Here is a 26,545-nt window from a genome sequence, read left to right on the forward strand (position 1 = left end):
CTTTTTTCGAATTCGCACGCCAATCGTCGCGTCATCTGGTAGTGGAAGTACGCATTAAAATAACAAACCTGTCAAAATGTACATAATTGCGTTGCGTAATAACACGTGATTGGTTATATTGTATATTTCGAACGAACGACGTCCAATAAAGACATATTTGACAATTAACATATGTGTGTAATTGATTATTTTTTTTTACGAATTACTTGACACGTGGGATTTTCGAGTTATTTTAAGAATTTTTACGGTGTCTTAAATGCAGTTTTATTATTAATAATGAGTCATTTGTAGAAAAAGGTTGCTAGTAAACACCTCGAGGCGAAAATTCCTGCCGTGAGCAGTCATCTTTGAAAGAATTCTAATTACATTCGTCAATAAGTTAAGGTTTGCGAAGGAAGTGATGAACTTACGTCGATAATATTCAAGAAAATGGATAAAATTGAATGTCATCTCGATAATATCATAAATGGTGTTGCCTTAGAAACCGATCAACCTGTAGACTATACTTTGGCGGAACAAATAGAGGATTTAAGTAAGTTTCTTCTTCATTCGTGCATTTAATCGAATGTAATTTCACACGTGAAAACTTTCCCTAACGTTAAATTCTTTATAAAATTCCATTTTAATCATTCATTACTTTCATTTCTGTAAATCTTTCTTCCACATTCAATGTGTAAAATTGAATCTGTAAATAATGCAGGCATTATCATCATTAAGTGAAGTGTAAATAACAGGTTTATCTTGATTAACACCTTTAAATCACCTTCTTAAGTGATTTGAAGATGTTACATAAGAGAAGGTGTATGTGACTGTATTTATCATCTCTCGTCATTATGACAATTGTTCGTAGTTCTAGCATTTTGTTGTTCAAATTTTGAAATTCTAAATGGACGTAATAATACAGGGCAACGTATTATTAATTAATATATGAAGAAAAACATTCAAACTCTCAAAACTGTACAGTTACCTTCACTTTATTATCTAAAAGTGGCTCCACACATTCAGTATTTTCTGATTGTTGAGCAATTATTTGGCCAATCCCAAGTAGTGTGGACAATTTACTTGCGATTAATATTTGGAATTTACCATTTTTCACTTCTTGTTGGTACTTTGTGGCAAATAAAAGGGGAAGTATAGGCAATTATTTGGCAATAGGCAAATACCAAATTTGTGGAGCCACCATTGAGTACAAGAATTGAACAAGATTCAAACAGAATCCTGGAGCTTAAGACATTTCAAAGTAGATGAACAATCCGTGAAGAAACAAAAATATTACTGGTTAAATCAGTATTTTCTTTTGTGATTAAGCAATGTTGGCAAATTATATAAAAGTAGATTAAATTATTATTAATATTCTAGTAATTTCTGTTAAGAGATTTATATATCCTGAAAATTAACTTTGCTTATTAACTAAGTAATCAATATTAGGCTTTTTTCCAGGAATCTTTTGGAAGAAAGCCTAATATTGATTATCATTAGAAATTTAATAGGTAATTTCATCTGATGAGAAAATCAAAAATTTATTGGAATATTAATTGCAATAATCAATGATATTGGTTTTAATGTTGCTGTGTATTATAATTATTTATCCAGTATAATTATAGAAAGATAAAATTTTTTAAGAATCACACTTCAAAGATGACAGTTTTGACTTGTGTCTTTTTTGAACTAATGTATAATAATGGATCTTGTCATTTCAAATATAACAGAATATTATAAACATGTTTATATTCTGTTATATGTATTCAAATTCACATTTGTTCTTACAAATGTGTATTCATTTATAAGAATCATTTAATAGGAACAATTGACTTAAAAATGATATTTTTCTTATTATTAAACACTGCACACATAGCCAATATCCAACAGAAAGAAACTACAAGAAACAAACATTTTATCTATGTTTAATAGGCATCATCAGGCTAACTGACTTTAGCAGTTTGAATGCAGATGTTAAAACAAATGGTTCAAACCAAAAAGTTACATAACACCTCCCACAAAGAATGGTTTACATAGTTAGAACAATCAGAAATTTACAAAGCTGCAAGAAAAAATACTGCTATCAACTTTAGAGATGTAGACTTCTTCCCTCCTGCATGGAAGTCATATACAAAGTTTAATCTTATAATCCTCTTCTCTTTCATGTCATCCATCTTTAACATTGAATGGCAATCTTTTATTTTTAGTAACTTTTTGGTTCAAACTGTTCGTTTTAACAGTTGCATTCAAACTCAAAAGTCGATTAGCCTGACAATGCCCATTAAACACAGATGAAAACATTTGCTTTCTTGTAGTTTCTTCTTGCTGGATATAACCAATTTATATGTACAGTGTTTATTAACATATACCTGGTTTTAAGTGGTTGTATTTTCTTGTTGTATATCTAAGATAGAATATCAAGAAAATTTCTAGATAGAATATGAATTTATAAGAAATCTAATGATAATATAATGTCAGACACCCAGAAAAGTTTGTCAGCATAAAAATGGCAAGAAAGACGAAATCTAACCTAAAAATTAAACATTTTTTAGATTTAACTTTTAAGCATTTTTAGATTTTCATGTTTCTGTTAATATTTATATATTGATTTTTAAATTTCTATTTAAAAGCATTTTTAAAAGTTGAATTTGACAATTTGTTTAAATGTTTTGTTTACTTTAAATTTATTCACGTTTTCATGATTACAGTCTAAAATATTCATCTAAAAATATTTATTTTAATAGATTTAAAATCTGAATGTTGTTTTAACATTTAATTTAATATGTTTAATGTTTTTGATCATGGATATATTGTGTTCAAAATTGAAAACAATGGGTTATTTTATGTTTTATTGATAAACTCTACTTAAAATGTTTATAATCTATGTTTTAGAAGAAAATTAAGTTTCAAAATTTATTAATTAAAGTACAGATAGCAATCTAACATTTCAAAATACAACATTGAAGACTGAATGAAAAAATATATATATACATTATATATTTTTGAAGTCTTCTGAACATCATTTACAATCACCAGAATACAATTAGCTTTAGCAGAGTCAACTTTTCTTTATAGGTTCTTTGCCTATACTTATGCAAATTGTTTAAAGTTCCTGTGATGTCAGATATTTGCCAAAGTTTCTTTGTAAAATAAACATTAAAATATCATCTGTAAAATTGACATAAAAATTAAAAACTGTTTTTAAAGGGTATCTCATTCTGATTTTTTTAATGTTGATAGAGTAATCTTAAATTATTAAATGAAGTCATTGAAATTTTCTTATGTAAATAAGTGGAATAGTTATTGCTAAACTCTGTTGAAAGGAAGTAAGGAAACATATTGTTCTATAAATACAGTAGTCTCTTGAAAACTCGGCACTCGATAACCCGGCAGTGCGGATAACTCGGCCACACCCTGGCAGGGCAAAAAAATCCTTAGTTAATTAATTTTCATTATAGACAGCTTTATGCCTCATAAAGTATTTTTCTGAGGTTTGTCTTATCAGGTAAATTACTGTACACAGTGTATTCATTAATTTTCATTTTCATGTAGTAAAGGCTCTATGCCTTCATAAAGGATGTACTTTTCCTATGTTTGAGGGTATTTGGGCAATTTATTCTCTGTTGTATTCTCAAGTAAACAATACATACAAGTACAGTACAGTATTTTCTGAGGAAACACTCATGCTTTTTTTTTTTTAACCCCATTCCCGATAACCCGGCATTTTCACAAACTCGGCCACCCTTCGGTTCACATTAGGCCGAATTTTCAAGACTCTACTGTATTATAATAATTTTTTTTATTAAAAAATCTTACACAGAAATCAGACAAGATCATTTATGTATGTTTATAAACATTTTTTTAATAAATATTATTTCTAGGTTAAAAAGGTTAATACAAATTATTTCAAACACCAAACAGCCAGATTCTTTAATGCTAAATACTACCTCCTGTCAAATTGCATACTAATCTAAATAATTTGGCATGACGCAGGCTTCTGGGCTGCTTGCTATATCTGGTTAATAAATATTAATTTAATTATAATTATTAAATTTAATAAGAGATGGTACCTAATGCCTTCTTCTAGTGATAAATTATTTAGTAATTTTAATTAAGTATAATTTTGGAAAAGTAGCCCAATGTAATCCAGTGGTGGTTTGGCTTTACAAATTTATCGGGTTTCATGATGTTTATTTATGTATATACATGGTTAAATATAATAATATTTAACTAGATTAAATGTTATAGTCTAAGAAATAATCTGGCTGTTTATTTGGTATTTGAAATAATTATTCGGTTAGTTACATTATCAGGTATATAGTAACGAATACTGAACAGAACAACTTTAAGCAATCAAACATGTTTAAAATTAAAGGTTTGAAGTAGTTTGAATTGTACACATGCACATTGGTATTAAATATCTATGTTAGATTGGTAACATTGTACCAATGTGCATGTGTGTGGTTAGAACGACTTCAAACATTTAAGCAATCAAACACATTTAAATATAAAGTTCTGTTCAGTATTCATTACTACATACATGAAGATGATCATAGGTAATGAACAAAAATGTTTATATTATTAATTTTACTGGTTTTGAGTATATTTTGTGTATTTTCATTACATAAAACCAGTTTTTGGAAGAAGTGAAAATGTAAATGATACTTTAATCATTTGAAAATTTGTAAATCCTAGTATATAATTATATCTGATCTTTATATAAGATTTTAATAATAAACAATCAAATAGAATATTTATGAAATTGCATATATTTTTTAGAAACTTGGGAAATGCAACTCCATCTTCCATCAAACTTAAAGCTTGCTTGAAGAGTTGCATATCTTGTATTATTTTCAAGAGGAACCTCACAGCTTCAGTGATACTCATTAAAATTTAAATACAGATTACACTGTTAGTCTTCTGAATTTTCATTCAGAAGACGTTAACTAGAAAATTATTATATTAAATAAATGATGATCTACTTTATCATAAAAGTAAATTAAATTTTGTAAGGTGTATAAGATGATGTGTAATCCAGTAATCTAACATTTGAAAGTGTTAGATTACAGATTTATTTAGTTTAAATAATGGTCTGTTAAACTTAATTTTCTTCTTAAAATTTGTAAAGCAATTCTAGTGAAATTGCAGTCTTAGTAGTGATATGCATAAGTCAGAACTGTATGTATTAAAAGAATTTAAATGAAAATTGATTTCTTCATTTTTAAAATACAATATAGTGTAAATGAAACACTTGACCATTCAACATCCTTTATTCAATTATCTCTTACACTGATCAAGATATGTTTTCAGCAATTATTGCCTCTTTAAAGTTATGCTTTAAGATCTTGTACATCACCTTACAGAATCAACTGATGATGAGCAATAAGTGTACTAAATGAGTCTTTACTGATATAAGAGATAATTTAATAAAGTATATTGAATGATCAAGTGTTTTTGTCTATGCTACATTGCATTTTTAAAAAATGAATTAAAGATTTGAAACATGATTCCAAAATAACCAGAATCAATTACTTTACTTAATTAAAAATTAAATAAGTTTTGTGATAATTTTTTTAAATTATAAATTCCTTCTATAAAATCACAATTATTTGGCAAAAATTTTAAATGAAGAATGTTATATTTTTTATTTTAAAATCATTCAAAATTTTTCTCTTGGAAATTTATTTTTTTAATTCAGAGATGTGCAAACTTTTCTTAGTTGTGTCTCTATTTTAGAGCTACTTTAATATTCACTTTTCCTCTCAAACATCTTTATATTGACTCTAAAGAAACTGGATCAGAAGTGCTTAAAACAGCCATGTCACCATATTAATTGGATCCAACTGAGAAATGTTCGTGTCATATGCAAATTACAATGGCAATTGTATTGCATTCTGTATGTACTAAATACATGTTTGCATTACTGTTTATCTAATTTGCAATAATTCTTTTTAACATACAAATACTAATAGGCGATCACCCTCGGGGTATGGAGAAATTACACAACTTTATTTCCTGTACGATATACATTTTACACATACGGTATATTAGTATTCTTATGTTTAAAATTTATTTTTTCTTTTTATTAATTACAGTATCCAAGAATGTCGAACCTTTGGTATCATCTGATTACAGACCCATTGTGAAAAAGTCAGTGGCTTATATTGTTGCTGTTGTTTTAATAAATGAGGATGATGAAGTCTTGATGATGCAAGAAGCAAAGAGTTCATGTGCTGGAGAATGGTATTTACCAGCTGGAAGAATGGAAGTAGGAGAGAATATTGTTGTAAGTACGAATTTTCTAGTAAAATGTGTTAAATGATTAACATTCAATTCTTTTTGTGCGTATGTCCTTATTGTTTTTTTTTTCTTTCTTTTTATATTGTCTACTTGGTCCTTATTTATAAATAGAACTTATTATACTGGTGTGGTTTCTGATTATCAAAAAGGAAATCTTAGTCAAAAGGTAAAATAAAAAATCTTTATTTTCACCTGTACACTCCTGTACATTTGGACCTGTATACTCCTCTTCAGTAGATTTACAATATTGTATAACAATTGTGTAAACTTTTAAAACAATGATATTACACCCAACAATATTTGAGATAATTAAGTTGAAAACATAGATATTTTGTTTTACTTTTTGACTATAACTTCCTCTCTTTGCTAATCAGAAATTACATCAGTATAATAAGTCCTATTTATAAACGAGGTCCAAGTAAACAATATAAAAAGAAGAAAAAAATATGCAAATAATTATAACATCAAAGTTTTAATGGGATTTGAATTGAAAAAAAACATGTGAAAAAATTATTTTATATTATTTAATATATTAATTTTACATGAAGATAATTTAAATAAATTTATGAGAGAATTTTTAACGTACTTACTTACAAAATTTTTAAAGCAAAATAATTAAAGTAATATGAAAGATTTCTGTATTTCATTATTCTACAGAAAAATGTTCAGATAAGATGTTATAAAAGAGCTGCTTAATATTTAAGCATTTTTCTATCTGCATTACTGGAATGAAAATAAAATCTTTACATAACCTGCCTCATCATATATTCCCATGCTTATGGAATCAGCAATTATTCTTAGATGTCAGGTTTTTAATTAAAAAACAGAAAAATATGTTCTCAAGTCTCATTTTGACCCAAATTATAATATGAATTATAAGATTAATACAAATTCTCTTATTAAACAATACAACAAAACTTTTAAATCATACATTTGACAAAATAATTAGTATTTGAGTTTAAATAATGGGCCTTATAAAAATAAGCTTTAAAAGAAAAATATAATTATTATAAACATTCAATTCTAATTCATTCTAGTCCCCTTGTGTACTTTTTTACAATACAATTTAATAATCGCAAGTAACTCTTTATCATATTTGATTCCTGGAATATTCAGGTCATCTATCAAAAATATATATCTTGATAGGTGACCTGAAGATGACCATTAAGTTCATTCAATTAAATTATTTATTTTGCTGAAATTATAAGGTGTTTTATCTATAGAATTTACATATAAACCAAAAACTGGAACTAATACAGTTACAATAAAACAAATCATGTTGGGTTTATTTTATAAGACAGAATACATAGCATCATAACATTGTACTAGATCACAATAAAAAGTTTGATGGAATTTTAACATCAGCAGAGAATTACTATACAGTTGAATGTTTGAAGTGCTGTTTAGTTTATTTCATTTGCACAGAAGAAAGAAAAGTGTAGCAGACTTAGTTGTGAACAAGATATTTTTAAGAGCAGAAATTTAGGCTTTAGAATAACTATGTATTGTATAAGGAAAGAATGCTTATTATTTGTTTTTCTGACTTTCAGACATTAGTTTTTATTATGTTATAAGCTTCTACATATGCTTATATTTTATGCATAAATATTTCTCAATTTTCATGAGATTTTCATACTTAAATCCAAATGAATTTTGAATTACTTGCAATCACAACTTCCTGTAACTTTTGAGTCATTTTGGTTGGAGGATTATTTTTATTTTTTGTTTATGCTTCCAATTTCATATTTTAAACTCACTTTAACAAACAATGTATATAATTCAAATAATCATCTATCAAATCTTTATACAGTATTTGTAATAGATCTAAAATATATACAAAAACAATAAGAATTAAAGATTACATATAATTTTAATTTTCAATTTGGTAAAATGTTTTAGGATGCAGCAAAAAGGGAATTATTGGAAGAAACTGGGCTTCAATTTGAACCAACCACTCTTCTTAGTGTAGAATGTTCTGGTGGACAATGGTATCGTTTTACATTAACTGGTGACATAACAGGTAAATATTAACTTAGTTTTATTCATATCTTTTTATTGATTTAAAAAAAAGAAAGAAATTTCTATGTAATTTTGATATTAAAATATATATAAAAATATAAAGAATATAAAATTTTAGAATACATTAATATTCCAAAAACATCTATAAAATATCTTTTTGGAAGTTTTACACAGTACAATGAGTAAAAAGTTAACCAATATTTATTTCTTCCACTGAAAACATAGTAGAAATGTTCAGTTAATATCTAGGATTTATTTATTACTTTAAAATAAAAGTCCATCAATGAGTTTCTTAACTTTCTTGGCAACTTTTAAAACTGCATGTGTGGCACCATCTGTTATAAAAAGTTTTTAATAATAAAATATCATATTTTCAATTATTATAAAGTGGAAAAAAGCTTAATTATGAGGGTAGGACAGTTTTATACAAAATTTTAAATGTTAATAATGAGTAAAATTGTCATAGTAAGTTGAGGCTCACATAGGGGAATATCATTCACCTATGTGAGCGTCATGGGGTATGTAGCAATTTTCAGCTATGTACTGTACCACTGACACAACGAATCATTAACTGTTAACCTCAAAAAATTTCGTTTTTCTGTACCTGGAGACAAAATTGGTTTTACCACTCAGGCTACAAGGGGAACTTGTATAGTAAAACCATTCAAACAACTTTCCCTTTAGTCGATTTCATCTCGAATTGATTAAGCCAGTTTCACGTTTAAAGAGTTAAGAAAGAATGCTGTATTAACAAATTATTTATATGTATATATTTCCTAATAAATTATATATTTTGTATGAATTCTTCTACTCAAGTTGCTATGTGGTGCAGTTAGGTAGTTTGGAAAAAATTTTTTGACAAGAGGTACTCAGATGTACAAAAATTTAAGAATGGGTGTCAAAGCTTTAAAACAGTGTTTTTCAAAGAAATTGGGCCAGGACCCTGAGAGCTGAAAATGCCCCAATAATTTGTACTATACAGTGAAAAAATAATTTTGATTCAGAATACTTTGTAAATACAGAATTCTTATTGGACATTTAACTAAATGTCCAATTATCCAAACTACCATTTGTCCTCCTTTCTCTCTCTCCCACTGATGTCACGCAGTAATTCTCTTATATTTTCTGTGAACAAAACTTTGATGAAAACATATCCTTATCGTGGCACAAAAAGTTGATATCATCAATGCATTGCAAGAAGGAGAGTCTGGGAACATATTGCTGAAAAATACGGTGTAGGAGTAACTACTGTTTTGGATGTTAAGAAAAATAGTGACACAATACTGCAAATCACTTCTACCATGGAAAGTAGTTTGCTGTGACAGATCTGTACGATGCTACTCACACATTTATGAATAAATAAATAAATACAGTACATATACAATACTGTGCCACTATCCTGTAATTTTATTCTTTACATGTTAATCTACTTATCTGAATTTTTGACTATCCAAATCATTGCAGATCAAATCAGTTTGGATAATCAGAGTTCTATTGTAATCATTTTATAAATGTTTATAATATAAAGTGAAGTAGCAGCAACATAAAATATTGCAAAATAATAGAATAATTTTTGTTTAACTGTCTTCATAAAATATATCAAAATTTCCAATGCTAAATAATAAATGGGCCTATTGATTTTTAAGTGTGTGTGAATTTTATTTTTTGTAAAATTCTAAAGATGCTGTCTGTGCTATTTACTTGATGATAGACTAATTATATATATATATTTGATCTCTTTAAAAGGTGGAGAATTAAAAACAGTTGCCAAAGCAGATGCTGAATCTCTACAGGCAAGTTGGATAAAAGATATTGATCAGCTTAGTTTGAGGGCTTTTGACATTATCCCTCTAATAGAAAAGACGAGAACTTATTACAAAAATAAATTCAATGGAATGTGGCACAATCCCATTTTGCCTGCCTTATGTCCACATAATTGCCTTCTGCTAAGATTAGTAATCATTATAAGGAAAAGAACAAAGTACGTTCATTCTTAACAAATTTGCCTCGTGTAATTCTTATTTCTAATATTTGGGTAATGAATAAACAAAGAAATGATGTAAAAATTTAAAATACAAATTAAAATGATTTATAATTTTTATACAGTAACAGAATTCATGTCTTAGTATCAGAAAATCAGCAAGCTCATCTGCCTGTATGTGAAATAAACCCAGTGAAAAGTATTCACACTGTACTAAGGAGGTTTATTCAGGTAAAAACATTGGATTTGAAAAATTACCAGTAAAAAACCTTAGTTGTATATTAAAAATAATGAAATGGACACTTTTGTTTGATTAAATATAAAAGGTATTTAATTTTTATTCAATAAGAGTAATAGTTTACAATGTATTTTATAGTACCTGTTTGGACCAGATTTACCAAGTCACAAGCCTCACGGAGTATTGTCGGTGGAACACAATGGTGATCCACCTAAAGAACACGACGGATTATGTCTGAGTATACTGGTATCCTGCAAGGATGCTCTGGAAGACGTACCTCTCAATCACGGATTTACGTGGTTAGAAGTCAGTCGAGAAATGGGTGAAGATCTGCTTAAAAGAACAGAAAAGAATATGACAATTAGTCTATCGGTGAAGCGGTAACATGTTTCACAAGCTATAGTCGAGATAACAATTATGTTTTAACCATTGCAGAGACTAGTAAAGCAATTAATTTGAATAGGGATTTGGAAAACATTCAAAATGTCTTATGAATTTTAAGATACTAACACCATTTCTGAATTTATGCTATGTTTAATAAACTATATCTTATTATACAACATGAAGTTACAGTTATAGTTTCTAATATATTTAAAGATTAGAAAATTTATTCAAAATGTATTTAATATAATAAAATATGTAATCACAATATGAATACAAAAACAATTTGGAAACCATTAAAAAAAAAAATTAGACATAGAGGCACTGGAGCAAAGATGTATTGCTAATGTCATTAATAAATTAATATTTACAGCGGAGTAATGGCAGATTTCTTCAAGTGGATTGGCAAATTTACAATTGTTTTTATATGTTTACATTTGATAATTATATGCGAGTTTTTGACAAGTAAATTTTTAATGACATTCCAATTTATTTATAATTCAATTTATATAATTACATCCAATGTAATGAGTTTTTTTTATTTAATTGGGTTGATTTAAAAAAAAGAAAGAAATTTCTATGTAATTAACCAAATTATATATTTATTATAATAATTTTTTAATTTTAAAACTGTTTTTACACTATTAAAAGTTATAGCATTAATATAATAGCTATGGCAACGTTTGTTTTTATTGATCTTAATTAAACAATTTAAGGTTTGACTCAGTTTATATATTTTGAATTTTTTTTGTTTATATCTTTTATAAAAAATAATTTTTTTATGTATATGATAAAATATTTTTGAATAAAGAATATGAAACACAACAATCTTCATCTGTTTATTAATAAAAAATTAACAATTATAAACACTTAATTGTTGACCATCGAAAATGGCGGAGAAAACTAAATGTAATTGTCGTCCTCTTCCACAATCTAAATATACCTTGGATGAAGTAAGTAACAGCATCCCTGATATCATCATCAGGAGCACCGGGATGAAAGGATCACCAATTGATAAACTTATTACTGTTCAAGGTATTATTAATTACAATAATAATAATATAAGGAGAAAACTGCATAAATAATAAATTTCTTGCAGAAATTGATAGAATTTGGGATGAAATTGGGAAATTTATATATAATGAAATGATGCAACAGAAAGTAAGTTTAATATCTAGTATTAATCAATCAGAATTACTAAAATTCAAATGTGTTTTCCCTCAAGTGTGTTGTTGTCCCCAATATCGGAATTTTCAACTTTATTTATATTCCTTTGGATATCTCTCAAAAGAAGAAACTTCTTACTCTTAAACCTTTCCTAACTCTAAGCGAAAGACTGCTTAATAATTTTGGAATTATCTTCACTAAGAAGCGCGTTGAAGGTATTCAGAATTGCCAATTTTTTGTAAAAAGTGGGCAAAGTCTTCATTAAGCTCTTTTTTTTTTTGCAGATTCTTTACCCGTAATAAGGTTAAACTTTCATAAAATAGCGATTCAAAGCGGTTGCAATCGAGTGAAAGTGGATCAAGTCTATAGAACGATAATCAACGGATTGAATCGCTGTTTGAGAGAGAGGAGCGACATCGATTTTAATTTTCCTCGTATCGGAGTTTTGAAATTCAGAGGAATTAAAGCCAAGATGATATTCGATAAGAATTTTTTAGATAAAATCGAAAAAGTTGAAATTCATACAGAAATACAAATTAAGAATTTTAGAAAAGAAATGAATCTACACAATAGCGAAATTCAAATTTAATAATGTACTGTATTATCAAAAACAAAATTTGGGCATTTAACGATAATAAAAATTCTTATATTTATTAAATTACTTTTTGAAAATGTTAATTATTAATTTTAAATATTAATAAAATTAATAGATTTTTTTGGTTTTTTTTACATAAATAAACAACCGATTTAAGTGTTGCCAGATGACTTTTAAATCGTCCGGCAACACTTATGCCAGTTGTTTATAAACAAAGTAGAAGTGGGGAAATGAGTTCTACGTCAATTAAAAAACGACCTTATTTAACTATAGAATGCAATTGGGAAAATATATTAAGGTAATTAAACGATTTAAGTATCGATTTATCTTATAATTAATGTATGACGCGGTAATTTAAAGGCATATTTTTTTAAGTTCCTTTTAAAATGTTGTACTGATTCAAAGTTTACAGATTTAATAGTAATACTGTTGGTGGAAGTAATTTTTAAGTACTTTAGGCCATTTATATATAAACAAGGTAACTTCTACCGTATAAACCTTCCAGAAATCTTTAAATGTTTTATCTTGAGTACATTTTTACATTAAATCTATAATATAGCTTTCTTAGATGATGCAGTAAATCAGAGGTAAGTTTTGCAGGTAGGATGTGAACTCTGAATGAATAATTTTCAATCCCAGAGTTATAAACCTCCCTATAAGAGCAAAAAAGTCAATGGAACCATACCTGTACATGCAATCCTTTGCAAGATATTTGCCTCCAGATGTCAGTTTTTACTATGAACCTGTATATTGCCATGCTTTGCATCTCCATGAAGTGCATAACTATGTGCGACACAATTGCGTGTAGTCGTGCACTTCGGTGAGATGGATGGCATGCGTGGAAGCACTCCCACACCCCCTAAAACTATATATAACATCAAGTACTCCACAGTGAAGTGTGCTACTTAAAGCCAGCATAGTCACATGGACTAATTAGTTAAATGCAATAGTCTTAATGGAGTGATGCGACCCGGAAGTTAGCAGATTTTGGGGGACTGTATCTCATGAAAGGTTACATGTAGAGGGAATGGTACAGTACACTCAGAGAGGGGCCAAGAGGTCCAGGCACTTTCCAAAGAAACAGTAAAGAATCAATAAAAATATTTTCCTAATTAATATTCCTTTCTTTTTATTTATATTGTGTCTTCTATTTCTATACTGCTTATGAAGTAGCAGTGACATAAGGTGGTAAGTTTATTGAATTTACGTGAGAAAGTTTTTCATCTGTTTAACTCTGCTCCCCGAGATTAAATCCTGAGTGTACCGTTGTATAGAGCAGGGGTCGTCAAACTACAGCCTGCGGGTTGGATCTGGCTGGCCCACCACCACTGCACTGTGCCACAAATGAGCTAAAATATAATTATTTATATGGAAATATCATAGATTGTAGATAAACTTATATGTAGAAAAAATTAAAATAAGTGTAAGTAAAAATGCCAAAATTGGTCCAGTCTGATTTTTGCGTCTGACAGTAATATAATATTTAGGAAAATCAGTGAAATAAAAAATTGAGGTTGCTGTAGCCATTGGGTTTGTGTATTGGTAAATATGTTGGTTGTCTTTATTTTTAGTGTGTTCAGTATACTGTATTGAACAAAATGGTTATGTGGCCTGTTCTCGTCATTCTCTTGTTATGTGACCCACTGTGAAAAAAGTTTGGTGACCTTTGGTATAGAGGTATGGTTCCTTTGACTTTTTTTGCTCCTATGGGTATGGTCTACAGCTGTAATAAGATCCTGAATTTCTCATTCAGAAGTGTAATTTTACCTGTTTAACAAGCTATTTTTATTTGTAACAGCTGTATTCTTACATTACATAATTTTTAAATTTATTCTTATATTGTCTGAACATCATATTGACAATTAAAAGTTTGTGTTGTGTTACTATATTCTGTCAAAAAAAACAAAGGTGCTATTGCCAAGAAGGGTTCCCTGTTAAATTTTGAAATCAAAACAAATATTTCAAGCATTTGTTGTGTGAAGAGTTTCATCTAGATCAGGGATGGTGAATTTTTTTCATTGTCCGTGCCACAAATTTATAAATAATCTTTATGAAATTACTAATGTGTCACACTAAAATTGTCTCGTAAATTATGATTCTTATATTTTTCCCTTTTTTGCTTTTTTATTTATTTTATGTTTTTTCTTTTTTTTTACTCTCGAGAAAAAAATTATTATAATTCAATAAACAAAGAAAGAAAAATTTTATTAAACAATTTTATTAATATGGTATGATTTTAAAAATCACATCTGTTGCAGTTTATTAAGGATAATTTAAATGTTTTACAAAATACACATGAACGTTTGTTTTTTAATGTGATTTTTGTTGCTGCATATTAGATAATAAGGATTTTATATCTGGATTATACTTTGTTATTTTTAAAAGTACACATGCAGAGCTTGATTCGTCCGTCATCCTATTTCTAAATTTATTTTTTATAAAATTTATTTCAGAAAATAGCGACTCGTTTTCCCACGTCGATGAAAATATTGATAAAATTGCTTTTGCTAATGTTTTTAAGNTTTATTAAGGGTAATTTAAATGTTTTACAAAATACACATAAACATTTGTTTTTTAATGTGATTTTTGTTGCTGCATATTAAGGATTTTATATCTGGATTATACTTTGTTATTTTTAAAAGTACACATGCAGAGCTTGATTTGTCCATCATCCTATTTCCCTATTTCCAAATTTATTTTTTATAAAATTCATTTCAGAAAATAGCGACTCACATGCCCACATCAATGAAAATATTGATAAAATTGCTTTTGCTAATGTTTTTAAGCAATCAAAAGTTTCAGGAATTGCATTCCATGTGGTTAGAATTTCATCTTCAGCACTTTTATTTTTTATACCCAATAATTGATTATTTTCAATTACTTCCAAATCTTTTCTTAAATCAGCAAATTTTTGGTTTCATATGGAGCTTGACTGGAAATCAATTAATTGCATTTCTATGTCATGCAACTTTAACCAGCCAAAGAGTTTTAAATTTAATTTATCAAACGGTATTTTATTGGGATATAAAATAAATTTTGAAGTTTCTTCAAATTGTCTAAACTACGTAAATCTTGCAGAAAATTCCTGGATCAGGGATTGAATTATTGCTGAAAGTTTTGTTAGATTCTCTTGGTTTGGTTTTTCATGTCAGAAAAAAATTTTTTGTATTCGAAAAATGTTTATATGAATTTGAAAGAATGTCGCGATTAAAAACTTGTAATTTGACTTCAAACACTTTAAGTCAAACATTACAATGATTGTTTTATTAACACCGTGTAGTTTGATATTTAACTCATTTAAGTGAGAACATAAATCAATAAAAAAAAATAGTTTTGCAAGCCATTCTGCATCCATTAATTGACTGTATTGTATAATAATATTCTCATTATTTAGAAATAATCTAATTTCCTTCAAACAATCTACAAATCTTTGCAAAACTTTTCTGTGGCTTAACCACTGTACATTATTGTACAAAAATAAGTTATTGTATGATGAGTTTACCTCATTTAACAATTCTTGAAATTTTCTTTTATTTAGAGCCCGTGCTGATATAAAATTGACTACTTTTGTCACCAAACTCATAATATAATCCAAAATTTTCAAACCTGTTTTGGCACATAATGCTTGATGGTGAATAATGCAATGGAAACCAAGAATTGAATGTCCAATAGGTTTTGTAAATAAATTTATAAATCCATTTTCCTGTCCAATAATGCTGCGAGCACCTGTTACTGATACAATTTTGGAAGTACATATTTCTTTTTTGCCCAATGCATCTATAACTGCATTACAAATGTCTATTCCTCTTGTTGTTGTTGTTAGTGTTGATAAACTTATTAATTCTTCTTTAACGTTATTTTGTTCAAAATAACGTACAAAAATTGCTAAACGAGCTGAACCTGTTATATCGGTGGACTCATCAAGGCAAATGGAAATAAAATTGCAAGATTTTATATCTATTTGTTGTTGAAAGCTTACATTTTTTGCCATTCCCAAAATTCTCTCTTTTACCATATTTCTAGCTAATGGTATATCTTTAATTCTTTGGATAATTTTTTCTTTATTTTCGAAATCTTCGAATAAGTATAGTGCACATTGCAACCAAGCCTTCTTTAAAAAGTCACCTTCATTAAAAGTTTTCCCGTATTGAGCAGTAGCTTTTGAAGCTTGATAACTAGCAGCAGTAGTGTTTGATTGAGTTCCAATATATTTCATTAAGGATGTAGCTTGGGCATTTTTTTTTTTTTTTTTGAAAACATGTGATATATACTCATTTTGCTTTTCTTCATTTCGATTGAGAAGAGATTTGTGATTGGTTTCATAATGTCACTTTACTGATGATGTTCTACAAACCACCTTTCCTGAACATAAAATGCAAATAGCTTTACTGTCCTTATTAATCATGCCGTACCTATCGGTCCACCAAGTTTGAAATTCTCTGCTACCACCTGTTTCTGATTATTTTGATTTTTTTCATTGAACTAGCCATAATAAGAAATTCTAAAAAAATAATTTAAAAACTTGTAAATTTAAAATATATGTATAAATGCAATAATTACCTCAAAATAAAATCGTAGTGTTTGTAAATAGTTATATTTAATGTGTCAATGATTTAAAGTTTTAAAATGCTACATGCAAACGCTTGGAATTACAGACTAACGGCTCATTGGCAATGGAGTCTGTTTTCATGACGGAGCAAATTAATGCGCATGACCACAGGAACACAGGACCGCATCAATCATACCACAAAATGATATTATATAATAGGTAGATATTCAGTACTATAAATTTAAATCATAAATTATTTTTAAAGTATGGATTGTTGAATTCTAATTCATATTTTTTGTGCAAACCATCAAAATTTTCTTTTGTGCCATAGGTTTGCCATCCCTGATCTAGATTGTTCCAGGCTTTCTAGCACAGCTTTGCTTTAGCCCTAATATGGTAGATCTGTTGGAAGGTTCCTCCTGGCAGAATTTTCTATGAGAAACTGTCCCTATTTAGGTATAATACACTTGATGAAAACCCAGTAAACTCCATGTGTTCAGCCTGTTGGTCAGGTGCAAACCTGGGACTGACTATCAATGTTTAGTGGTTTTATCCACTGGGTCACTGGTGGATCATAGTTGGAAGTCATCAAAGTAGTCCCCAATAGCCATTTTTTGATCTATTCTTGTAAGGCAGTTAAGAAATTCTTTCTTTCATATTTTCAATATGAATTGTTACACATTAGCACTGTAAGAAGACTATCTTACTAGATCTATCATTATGGTCTACATCATCTGATTCAGAGATTATAGTAAAGAAAAAAATTGTCATTGCAAAAAACAATATAAATATTTTGCAAATTGTTTTTATTTTATATCACATTATAAATTAACATACATAAGAATAAAGAACATAATTACCATTCACCATTCTTACATTCATAAAAGTTATATTCATAAAAGTCATAAAATAAATACATTCATTAAAAGTTACATACCAAGAAGGAAGCATTGAAATTGAATGAAACTTTGTATCATGCAAACATAATATGACAATGGTAATAAAGGTTGCTTTAAAATGCACTATTGTTCCACAGGAAATTGTTTTTTTGCTGTGATTACAATATCACAGCAAAAAATGGTGCATTTTAAAGCAACCTTTAATATCTTGCAGGACCTCCTCTTGCATGGATACATTTTACTATTTAGTTAGCAAGGAGGCATACAGGGCATCATATGCTATCCTGGAACAGATTTGCCCACAGATGTTACAACTGATGCTTCAGATCTTTCATGCTTGTAGATGGCTGAAGCCGTCTTCCCATTTGGCCTCACAAATGCTCATTGGACAAAAAATATGGAAACTGGACAGGCTGAGAAAATACGACAATATGACAAAGATGTTCCTGGGAAATCTTACCTGTGTACAGCCAAGCATTATCTCACAATAAAATGGTTGTTTGCAGCCACACCATGAAAGGTAGCACATAAATTTAGGATTTCCAGACATATACAGTACCATTGTTCTGTCAATCTGCTTTGTGCCATTTCTAGGGATCTAGTATGACAGTCATAAGAGATGGCTTTCCAGACCATCATGCAAGTAGTGAAATAGTGTGCCACTCAACAGTAAAGTGGGAATGAAGTATTCACAGTGGTTCTCCATACCCTAACACAGTGATCATCCATTTCCAAATAAAACTGGGATTCATCACTAAAGATGATAAACTGCCAGTCCATAGTGTTCATGCTTCTGTCACAGAGCCACTATAAATGAAGCCAATTTTGAGGTGTTGATGGCAGTCACTATGTATGCAAATTTGCCTCTGTTAGATGTCTGCCAATAGTATGGAAAGAGTTCTGTAGCAAGACTTCCATCTGTCTCTGGATTGTGGACAAAAACACCATAGCAGCTGTTTGTGGTTGTCTCATGATCTAATGATCATTTCTCCTGATGGATTTCTCTATACATCCAGATCTTGCATATTGTATATGTGTATGTATGCCTTCACTATCTATTCCCTTAGAGTTAGATCAGAAAAATCCAGATTATGGGTAACTTGACATGCCAGTCTGCTTCTCTCATCCAATGATGTAGTATTTCTCAAACTCTGTCAACCGAGCATAATGACCTTGACTGCATTTATAGGTATGCCTGATGTTTGAATATCTCCAAACAACTAGTATATTAAGCATTCTGTGAGTCTTTTTATGATATTGATTTTAAGGCACTCAGTGGCATTATGTAGTATGCAATAGGACCAAAACTATAATTATTTGCATACCTATATAAGACATAGCTGTATGTCAAGTTCTGCAGTAATTGGACAGTTCTATTTGTGTGTATGTAACCTCTTTGTCAGTGAACATATTTAAAAAAAGTTAAATTCATAGAGAAATAAAAAAAATTGCCTACTTTACATAAATATAATCTTAGACATCCAAAATTAAATTTAAAACGGCATGTGATTTTAGAATTTATTACAGTATATTTTTATTTCTTAGTTATGTACAGTACAAAGTAACAAAATGTTGATACTCTTAAGATGTCTAATGAAAAAAGGGTGGAAAGAGTAAAATGCTTATATAAAGTATATAAGCAGTTATCACAGCCACTAGTACAGTGTCAAGTGAGCTCATAAGGATCCTTTTGAGTTTTATATTCAAATACCTAGCAATGTTAGAATCAAATATAATAGTTTCCAATTCTTGCATTCAGGTACTCTCATCTTTAGTAGAATCACTTTGAATTAGACTTAATAAAATGCTTCTTACCTATGAAATACATTTATTTTTATAGTAAAATCATTTAACTGTGTGACATTTATCTGGTATAGTGTAAAGATTATATATACAAAAAAAATAAAATAAAAAAATTTTTGTAGCAAGACTTTAAAATCATGTGCTATTTTATATTAAAATCTCTTTGAAGTAGAAGCTAGCCAAGTGAAAAAGTTTTAGTACAGTATGATTCCAGTTTATACAGGTTTTACTGTAATTTATTTTTAAATGAGAATTAGCTAATAAGATGCCTGATATTTTGAAGATATCAGGCCTCAGAGTGCCATTTTCCCTCTGAAAAGGTGAGAAAAGTGAGCTAGTGCATTAGTTACAAAAACAAAGTTTTGTAACTATTGCAAACATGAAAGGAAAACTAAGTAAAATAGCAGTAAAAGTTGTTTTTTTTTTTTTTAACTGCTATGGTTAAATATATTTTAAAACTTTGTACATATACTGTAATATTTCCAGTAAACTATGAATACTTAATAAGTCTTTGGCTTCTGTAAATAATCAGTCATATAAGATGATGATCTTTTATTAAGATTTTTCTGGATGTTTTCAGCTTCCTCTTGCTTTTGAACACTTTTAACACTAACAGGCACGACATGTGCTGCCCGTATTTCATTCATGTTCTCCAGTTAATGACCTTCTCCAGTTTTTTGTTTGCTGCTTCTAACAAAACTTGGCCTGTCTCGTGTATTTCACTTTCTTCTACTTTTTTCTGTTTTAAACTTTGCTGCAGTGCCATAATCTTTTCCTTGTCACGAACAGCTTTCTTTTGATGTTCTTCAAAATGTTTGTGCTTCCTCTTCTGCTCTTTTTTTCTGTTTCTCTTCTTCTTTTAACTTCTTTTCATTTTCCAATTGTTTTTGATAATTTCTATGTGCTGAAGCAGCTAATTTTGGTAGATCCTTTGTAATAGTTACAGGGTGTGGGCTTTGGTCATACATGTTTAGTACCTCTTTAACAATCAAAAGTGAATTAAGCATTCTTTCTGATATTGATGCTCTATCAGGAGGAAGTGCCTGGCGTGAAATTGAAAATTCCCGTTCTGAATCAGCATTGACCCTCCAAGAGAGTATCTCCAGTGTAACCAAATTGGTGAATTTGGCTACACTGGTATATCTTATGTTCCTAAGGGAATCAATCAATTTAAAATACTAACTCCAATAATAATCAATTCTCTCATCATTCAATTTGAGCGAGTTGAGAGTATTTGAGTCTGTCACTCAAATCACTCTCAACTCGCTCAAATTGAAGTAGCCGCCACTCATCGTGCAAAGTATTCTTAGCAATGTCACATGGAAGAGCTCTTGCAATGCTTACAATGTCCGTATGCTTTTTTCACTAATATTACTTGGCTGAAGACATGTCAATGATTTCAACAGTTTGCATTGAATTGGAGCTTTTTCTATCATATATTTGGAAGCCACAACATAGTGTTTTTGTAAGCAACTGCAAAATGCAATTGATCTTTTTGAGATAATTTACTCAACTCATTTGCAACCTCACCCAGCATTGCAAATAATTTCCTCTAATGGCAAAACATTTGTCTTGTCAAATAATTTCTTTGGATTTAATACATTATTATCAGGCATAGCAGATTTGGACTGAAAAACAAGCTTGAAAATATATACTTTTAAAATTCTAGTAACTAACTTTAAAAGCAAGTTCCATAGTTTGCTGTACAGGCAATGTATTAGAAGTTCTTCTCTTTGAAAAAAATGATGTATATTTTGTGAAATTTCTACACTTGAAATGCCTTGAAGTACTTCTGCTCTCATGGAAGGAATCTTCAACAAACAAGATATACTTCTGTACAAAGCACTTGACATTATGCTTTGTTTACTTGAAGGAATATACTTTAAGTTATGCCCTCCCACTGCTCAATTAATCTTGATGCTGCATCATGGAATGTCAGCCAACATGTTATTGTTTTATAAATCTATGCTTGGGCAACTTGAGCTTTTCTTGCACAGTTTCATCTTTCCCATCAAGCAAGCCATCCATCAAAAAATCTGTAAACTTTCACAATAAGTTCAAATGCATCTTCACCCAGTTCACTTAATCAGGGATGTACAAACTTTTCCGAAGAAGGGTTAGGTTAGGATTAAGTTTACTGACCATGGGCCAGACCATTTTATAACACTCTTTGTTGACACAAGGAGTCTAATTACTTTAGTTGGGGCCAGTGTTGACAATCACGGAAAGTTTATAGCTTGATGCGATTTGAAATAATTATTAAATCCAAAACTATAGTGCAATCAGCTTCCTTTTAGTCGTATGACTCTATTTCAAGTATTAATTTTCTTGGTCCAACATAATATTTGATAATTAAAAATTTTGGTGCGAAAAATTTTTTTTCTATTGTTAGTCTATGGAGCAACGTTGTTGTTTACTCACTGGAGCTCTTTCATCCAAGTCCGCTTGTAAACAAACAAACTAAAATAGCTATATTTTCTGTTTTTTTAACTCTAATTTTTCTAATTTTTATGTTGATTGACTATTTAATAAAGCCATTAATATTTTATCTGAAACATTTAGCCATAAAATTTTTCCCAAGAAACTCACTTCACTACATACTAGGCAAAAAAAATTTGTATCAAATTGGATCCATTTTCTTTTTATCTGTTAGCTAGACAAGTTTTTCCTCTTGCAAACAAGTTGGAAGTTTCTAAGTATAGAAATTTTTCCCTTTCATAAAGTCATTAGCACCCAACTGTTTTATGACTTTCCCTGACATGAGAAATGGGAGCTGTTGAAGTTCCTCTATTTCTAGCTAACACACTTTTATATATCAAATATTTTAAGTCTAATACATAGTATTATAATGATTTTTAGAAGAATCAAATAGAAAAAGTGGTGTTAGAACGTCATTTCCGGTGTTATCAGGAAGTTTCTATTTTGACGGGAAATTTTCAATTTTATGCTTCGAAAAACTTGCTTATTCATCTAAATAGCATCAAATAACATAAAAATAAGTGAAAATAGCGATTTTTTAGCATTTGTTTACATTCTAGATTCTAATTGGTATAGTTGAAGGGGGCATGGTTTTGGCAGCAATTTTCCCTGGTGTCAGATTTGCGGTTAATTTTATTGGATAAAGCCAAGTCTTTCAAGCCAGAAAGCACCAATCTGAGCATAAAAGGAGTGTAAGTAATAATATTATCCAATCAAGTGGAAAAGGTTCTCCATAAACTTAACATAGGAAGGGTTTGTTTCATTGCATTAAAGTAACAGGACTCACATCGCAATGGAGCGAGTAATCCATAGACACACTTGCACTTCTGCAGGCTGCATAAATATTGAAAGTATGTTGCCCCGGGCCACAGGTTGTGCATCCCTGAATTAATGCTTTCAGATATGTGTTATAAATAATATGAATAGTACAACTTCCAATGTCAACAAGGTTTTTCTTGCAAATTCCCAGTACATCTTCTTTAAAAAGTCGTAACACTTTTTGGTTAACATTAGGACTATCTGATCCTATCATCAAAAGTTTGTGCAGTGACAGGTTGGCATCACGATAGCCTTGATAATGTGTGTATGCAATGTTTCTGCATCTTCCCACCCAAAAAAACGTGTATTTAGGTGTTTGCAGACAACTTGTTCTTTTTGCTCAGACCAAAACCTAATCATTATCCATAACTCTTTCTTACTTTCCACTTTGCTGGTTTCATCATAATTAATTGTAAAGAATGAAGAGTGGGCTTCTAGCAAATTTTTTGGAAATAGGGAGCCAATACTTCAGTTATTAAATAGCACAATTTCTTCTCACTCATTTGTATTCCTTCGGGAAGTTTAGTTTTTGGAAGCATTGCTTGTAATGTTGGAACTATTAGAAGCAGCAAATGAGAAATTACTGCATATTATTTTCATGGCCTGTACAAGTTCTGCATGGTATGCAGTATCTCTTGCATTATATAAACTCACAGTTCCTGATCCTTCTCCAGTCACACTGTCAGCATTACTTGGAATTTCATGAATTTTTGATGTCCCTGGGAAACTATCATCTGGTTCACCCAATGTCAGGCATAACTGTCTTGGACCATAATCACAGGTAAATTTTTGTCTGTGCTTGGAAACCTTTTTTCACTTGTACTATGCAATCACATACTTTGCAAAATATGTCGGTGTCTGAACATACAGTTGCCCATAATCCTACTGTACAATCTGCCTTGTCCTTTTGTTTCAACCAATCAGTTTGGAATTTGCACTTTGGTGGTGTCATATTCAGTAGATTCAAACCATTACATCCATTGTCTATACTCTAACTTGGAACCTGTTATAAACCAACAGTTTGTTGGTATCATTTTGCTAGAGATTTTTATTGTTCAATCACAATTGAAAGTGAGTAAACACGTGTTGACCACACGTGTTTACTCACTTCACATGATTGGTCACTTCTTTGCACGTATTAAAATAGAACAGAAGAATAAAAATTACCAATAAAATAAAGCAATACTTATAAAATTATTTTTAGCATATTTTACCAATTTAATTTGATCATTTAAATATATATAATTTGTCAAAAATTAACATGAAATATATATTATTTAGATCTACACAAAATATGTTTAAATACAATAGTTTAACATATTTCAAAATTTAACATATAATAACTATACAAATCCATCTTTTATGATTGTTTAACATGCCACTTCAATTTTTCCAGATTATATCTACCCTTGGTTGATTTAAAACAAGAACACACTTAACTAGAATTTTATTTGTGCTTTGAATACTTTTATCTATATCTACCCTATATTCTATATATTTTACATATTAATTAAAAGTAAAATGTTCTGTCACCACTGAAACTAACCCTTTACAAAGAAGGGCTATAAATAGAGACTCAACTCGGACTGCCTGCAAGAAATGTAGTGATGTGCCGGATTGTTAAAAATGTATATCCGCGGATACGGATCATTAGTGTCTAGATCCACGGATACGGATCTCAACTTTCGTACTCAGTCGGTGCCGGAGAGTGTGACCTTGGACTGATAGTTGACACTTTGCGTTAGCAACACGATATGTTTTGACTTGCACTGCATGTGTTTTTGTTTATAGTTTAGCGTGACACGGAATAGCGTAGATTATGTTGTATTTTTGGAGAGTGTTGAGTTAAATTAAAATAAAAACAATGTCTACAAAAAAGTTTAGTAGCGTAATATGGAAATATTTTACGATAGTAAATGAATTTTGCATGATAAAATTTTTGCAATGTGAATGTGCCAAATATGTGATTTTAAGAAATAAAAAGTGATTTGAATTGAAGTTATTAGTATTTTATTGCTACCTATCTTTAAAATTTCATATAAGTAATGAAATTCATTAAGATAAAAGATCCGTTAAAGATCCGCTAAAAAGTAACGGATACGAATACGGATCTTTTTTTCCCTCGGATATCCATGGATACGGATATCCAGCACATCACTAATGAAATGTAACCTAATCAATCAAGACCAACAAGTACTTTATCCATACCTTCCAAAATAATATGTTTCAATTGATTTCATTTCAATTTTAATTCATATTAATTAATTTTAATTTTAGCTACGGTTTCGGTTTTTGTTTCGATATAAAGAACAGTTTTAAAATTTTAATTTAATTTTAAATTTAAGTTAAATATTTTTAAATTTAATTATTATTTTTTGTTTTAATTAAGGCTGTGTACANGTAGTCGAACGGTACACACTCGGTAAGTAATCCTATAATTTTTTGTTTATAGCATAGTTTATACGGATTACTCCCAAAAAATTATACGTGTTTTGGAAATGTTGAGTCGAATTAGTCTAGAATCGGTTAATTTTATAGAAGAAAACCTTTCGAACAGCCTTAGTCCGTAAAGTTCCCACCTATCGGGCTGCGATTGGCTCATGTATTTAATCGTTCCTACAACGTAATTTTCGGTTAGCGTGGAACGTATCTAAGCGTTATAGGGGGGTCTACTGTACTTATCAAGTTGACATTCACAAGTGCAATGGCAAACAATAATTGTTTGCCCTTCTACTTATTAATGTTGACTCATTCTAATTATTCGTATACAATACATACAGTATGATGCCATTAAATATAAAATGGTTGGTATAGGAACAATATTTATTGATGTCGGTCAAACTCTATTTACTGTATGGATGTGTTGTTATCTATGCTTTACATTTAATGTGTGATGTTTTGCTTGAAAGCTAGGCTCAAGGGTTGCTCTTTGCTATATCACAATTGGTAACCAATGATTTTTAAACTTTTCCAAGAAGTACCTCCCTATACTTGTAAGGAACCAAGTCTGAGCTTTATTTTTATTTTTCTTTCATTATATTTTGTTTGGGGCTTATGTTTAGTTAAGACGAAGTTTCCTCACCATTCACCTTAGTAACTTAAAAATAGAAGAAAAACCAACTCACCGACGAAAGAAAAGCGCCGTAGAAAAACTCGCGCACACTTGCGCTTCCCAAGCGGAAAAAAGTAAGTCCGCACCGAGAAAAAGGGGGGGGAGACCCCACAACCCAGTTAGGAATCGCTAAACCTTAAAAGAATAAAGCATCCCGATAATTGTTAAAAAGAATAATGTAAAAGGTTAGCGAAGTATTGTCGGAAAATAATCTGCCAGATAAAC

At 29.6% G+C, this 26,545-nt stretch overlaps 3 protein-coding genes across 3 annotated transcripts in view; all 3 read left to right on the top strand.

The window, feature by feature from the left end:
* Positions 1 to 208: 208 nt before the first annotated feature.
* LOC111637376 (8-oxo-dGDP phosphatase NUDT18-like) lies at positions 209 to 11,375 on the top strand. Its single transcript, XM_023382885.1, has 6 exons — positions 209 to 532; positions 6,075 to 6,265; positions 8,179 to 8,299; positions 10,045 to 10,279; positions 10,405 to 10,510; positions 10,656 to 11,375. The coding sequence occupies exons 1-6, from the start codon at positions 430 to 432 to the stop codon at positions 10,899 to 10,901; spliced, it is 1,002 nt and encodes a 333-aa protein (XP_023238653.1). The 5' UTR covers positions 209 to 429; the 3' UTR covers positions 10,902 to 11,375.
* A 375-nt stretch (positions 11,376 to 11,750) lies between these two features.
* LOC111636379 (coiled-coil domain-containing protein 81-like) lies at positions 11,751 to 12,676 on the top strand. Its single transcript, XM_023381655.1, has 4 exons — positions 11,751 to 11,933; positions 11,998 to 12,059; positions 12,124 to 12,280; positions 12,350 to 12,676. The coding sequence occupies exons 1-4, from the start codon at positions 11,789 to 11,791 to the stop codon at positions 12,652 to 12,654; spliced, it is 669 nt and encodes a 222-aa protein (XP_023237423.1). The 5' UTR covers positions 11,751 to 11,788; the 3' UTR covers positions 12,655 to 12,676.
* A 168-nt stretch (positions 12,677 to 12,844) lies between these two features.
* The window catches only part of LOC111637463 (proteasomal ATPase-associated factor 1-like), a 26,194-nt gene continuing 12,493 nt past the window's right edge, over positions 12,845 to 26,545 (top strand). Inside the window, exon 1 of the mRNA XM_023382986.1 lies at positions 12,845 to 12,958. Coding sequence (XP_023238754.1) covers positions 12,855 to 12,958 — 104 coding nt within the window. The 5' untranslated portion in view covers positions 12,845 to 12,854. The remainder of the gene's footprint in view (positions 12,959 to 26,545) is intronic.

This window comes from Centruroides sculpturatus, unplaced genomic scaffold (genome assembly GCF_000671375.1).
Source record: "Centruroides sculpturatus isolate CEXI.00-Female unplaced genomic scaffold, Cexi_2.0 scaffold100, whole genome shotgun sequence".
Taxonomy (NCBI): domain Eukaryota; kingdom Metazoa; phylum Arthropoda; class Arachnida; order Scorpiones; family Buthidae; genus Centruroides; species Centruroides sculpturatus.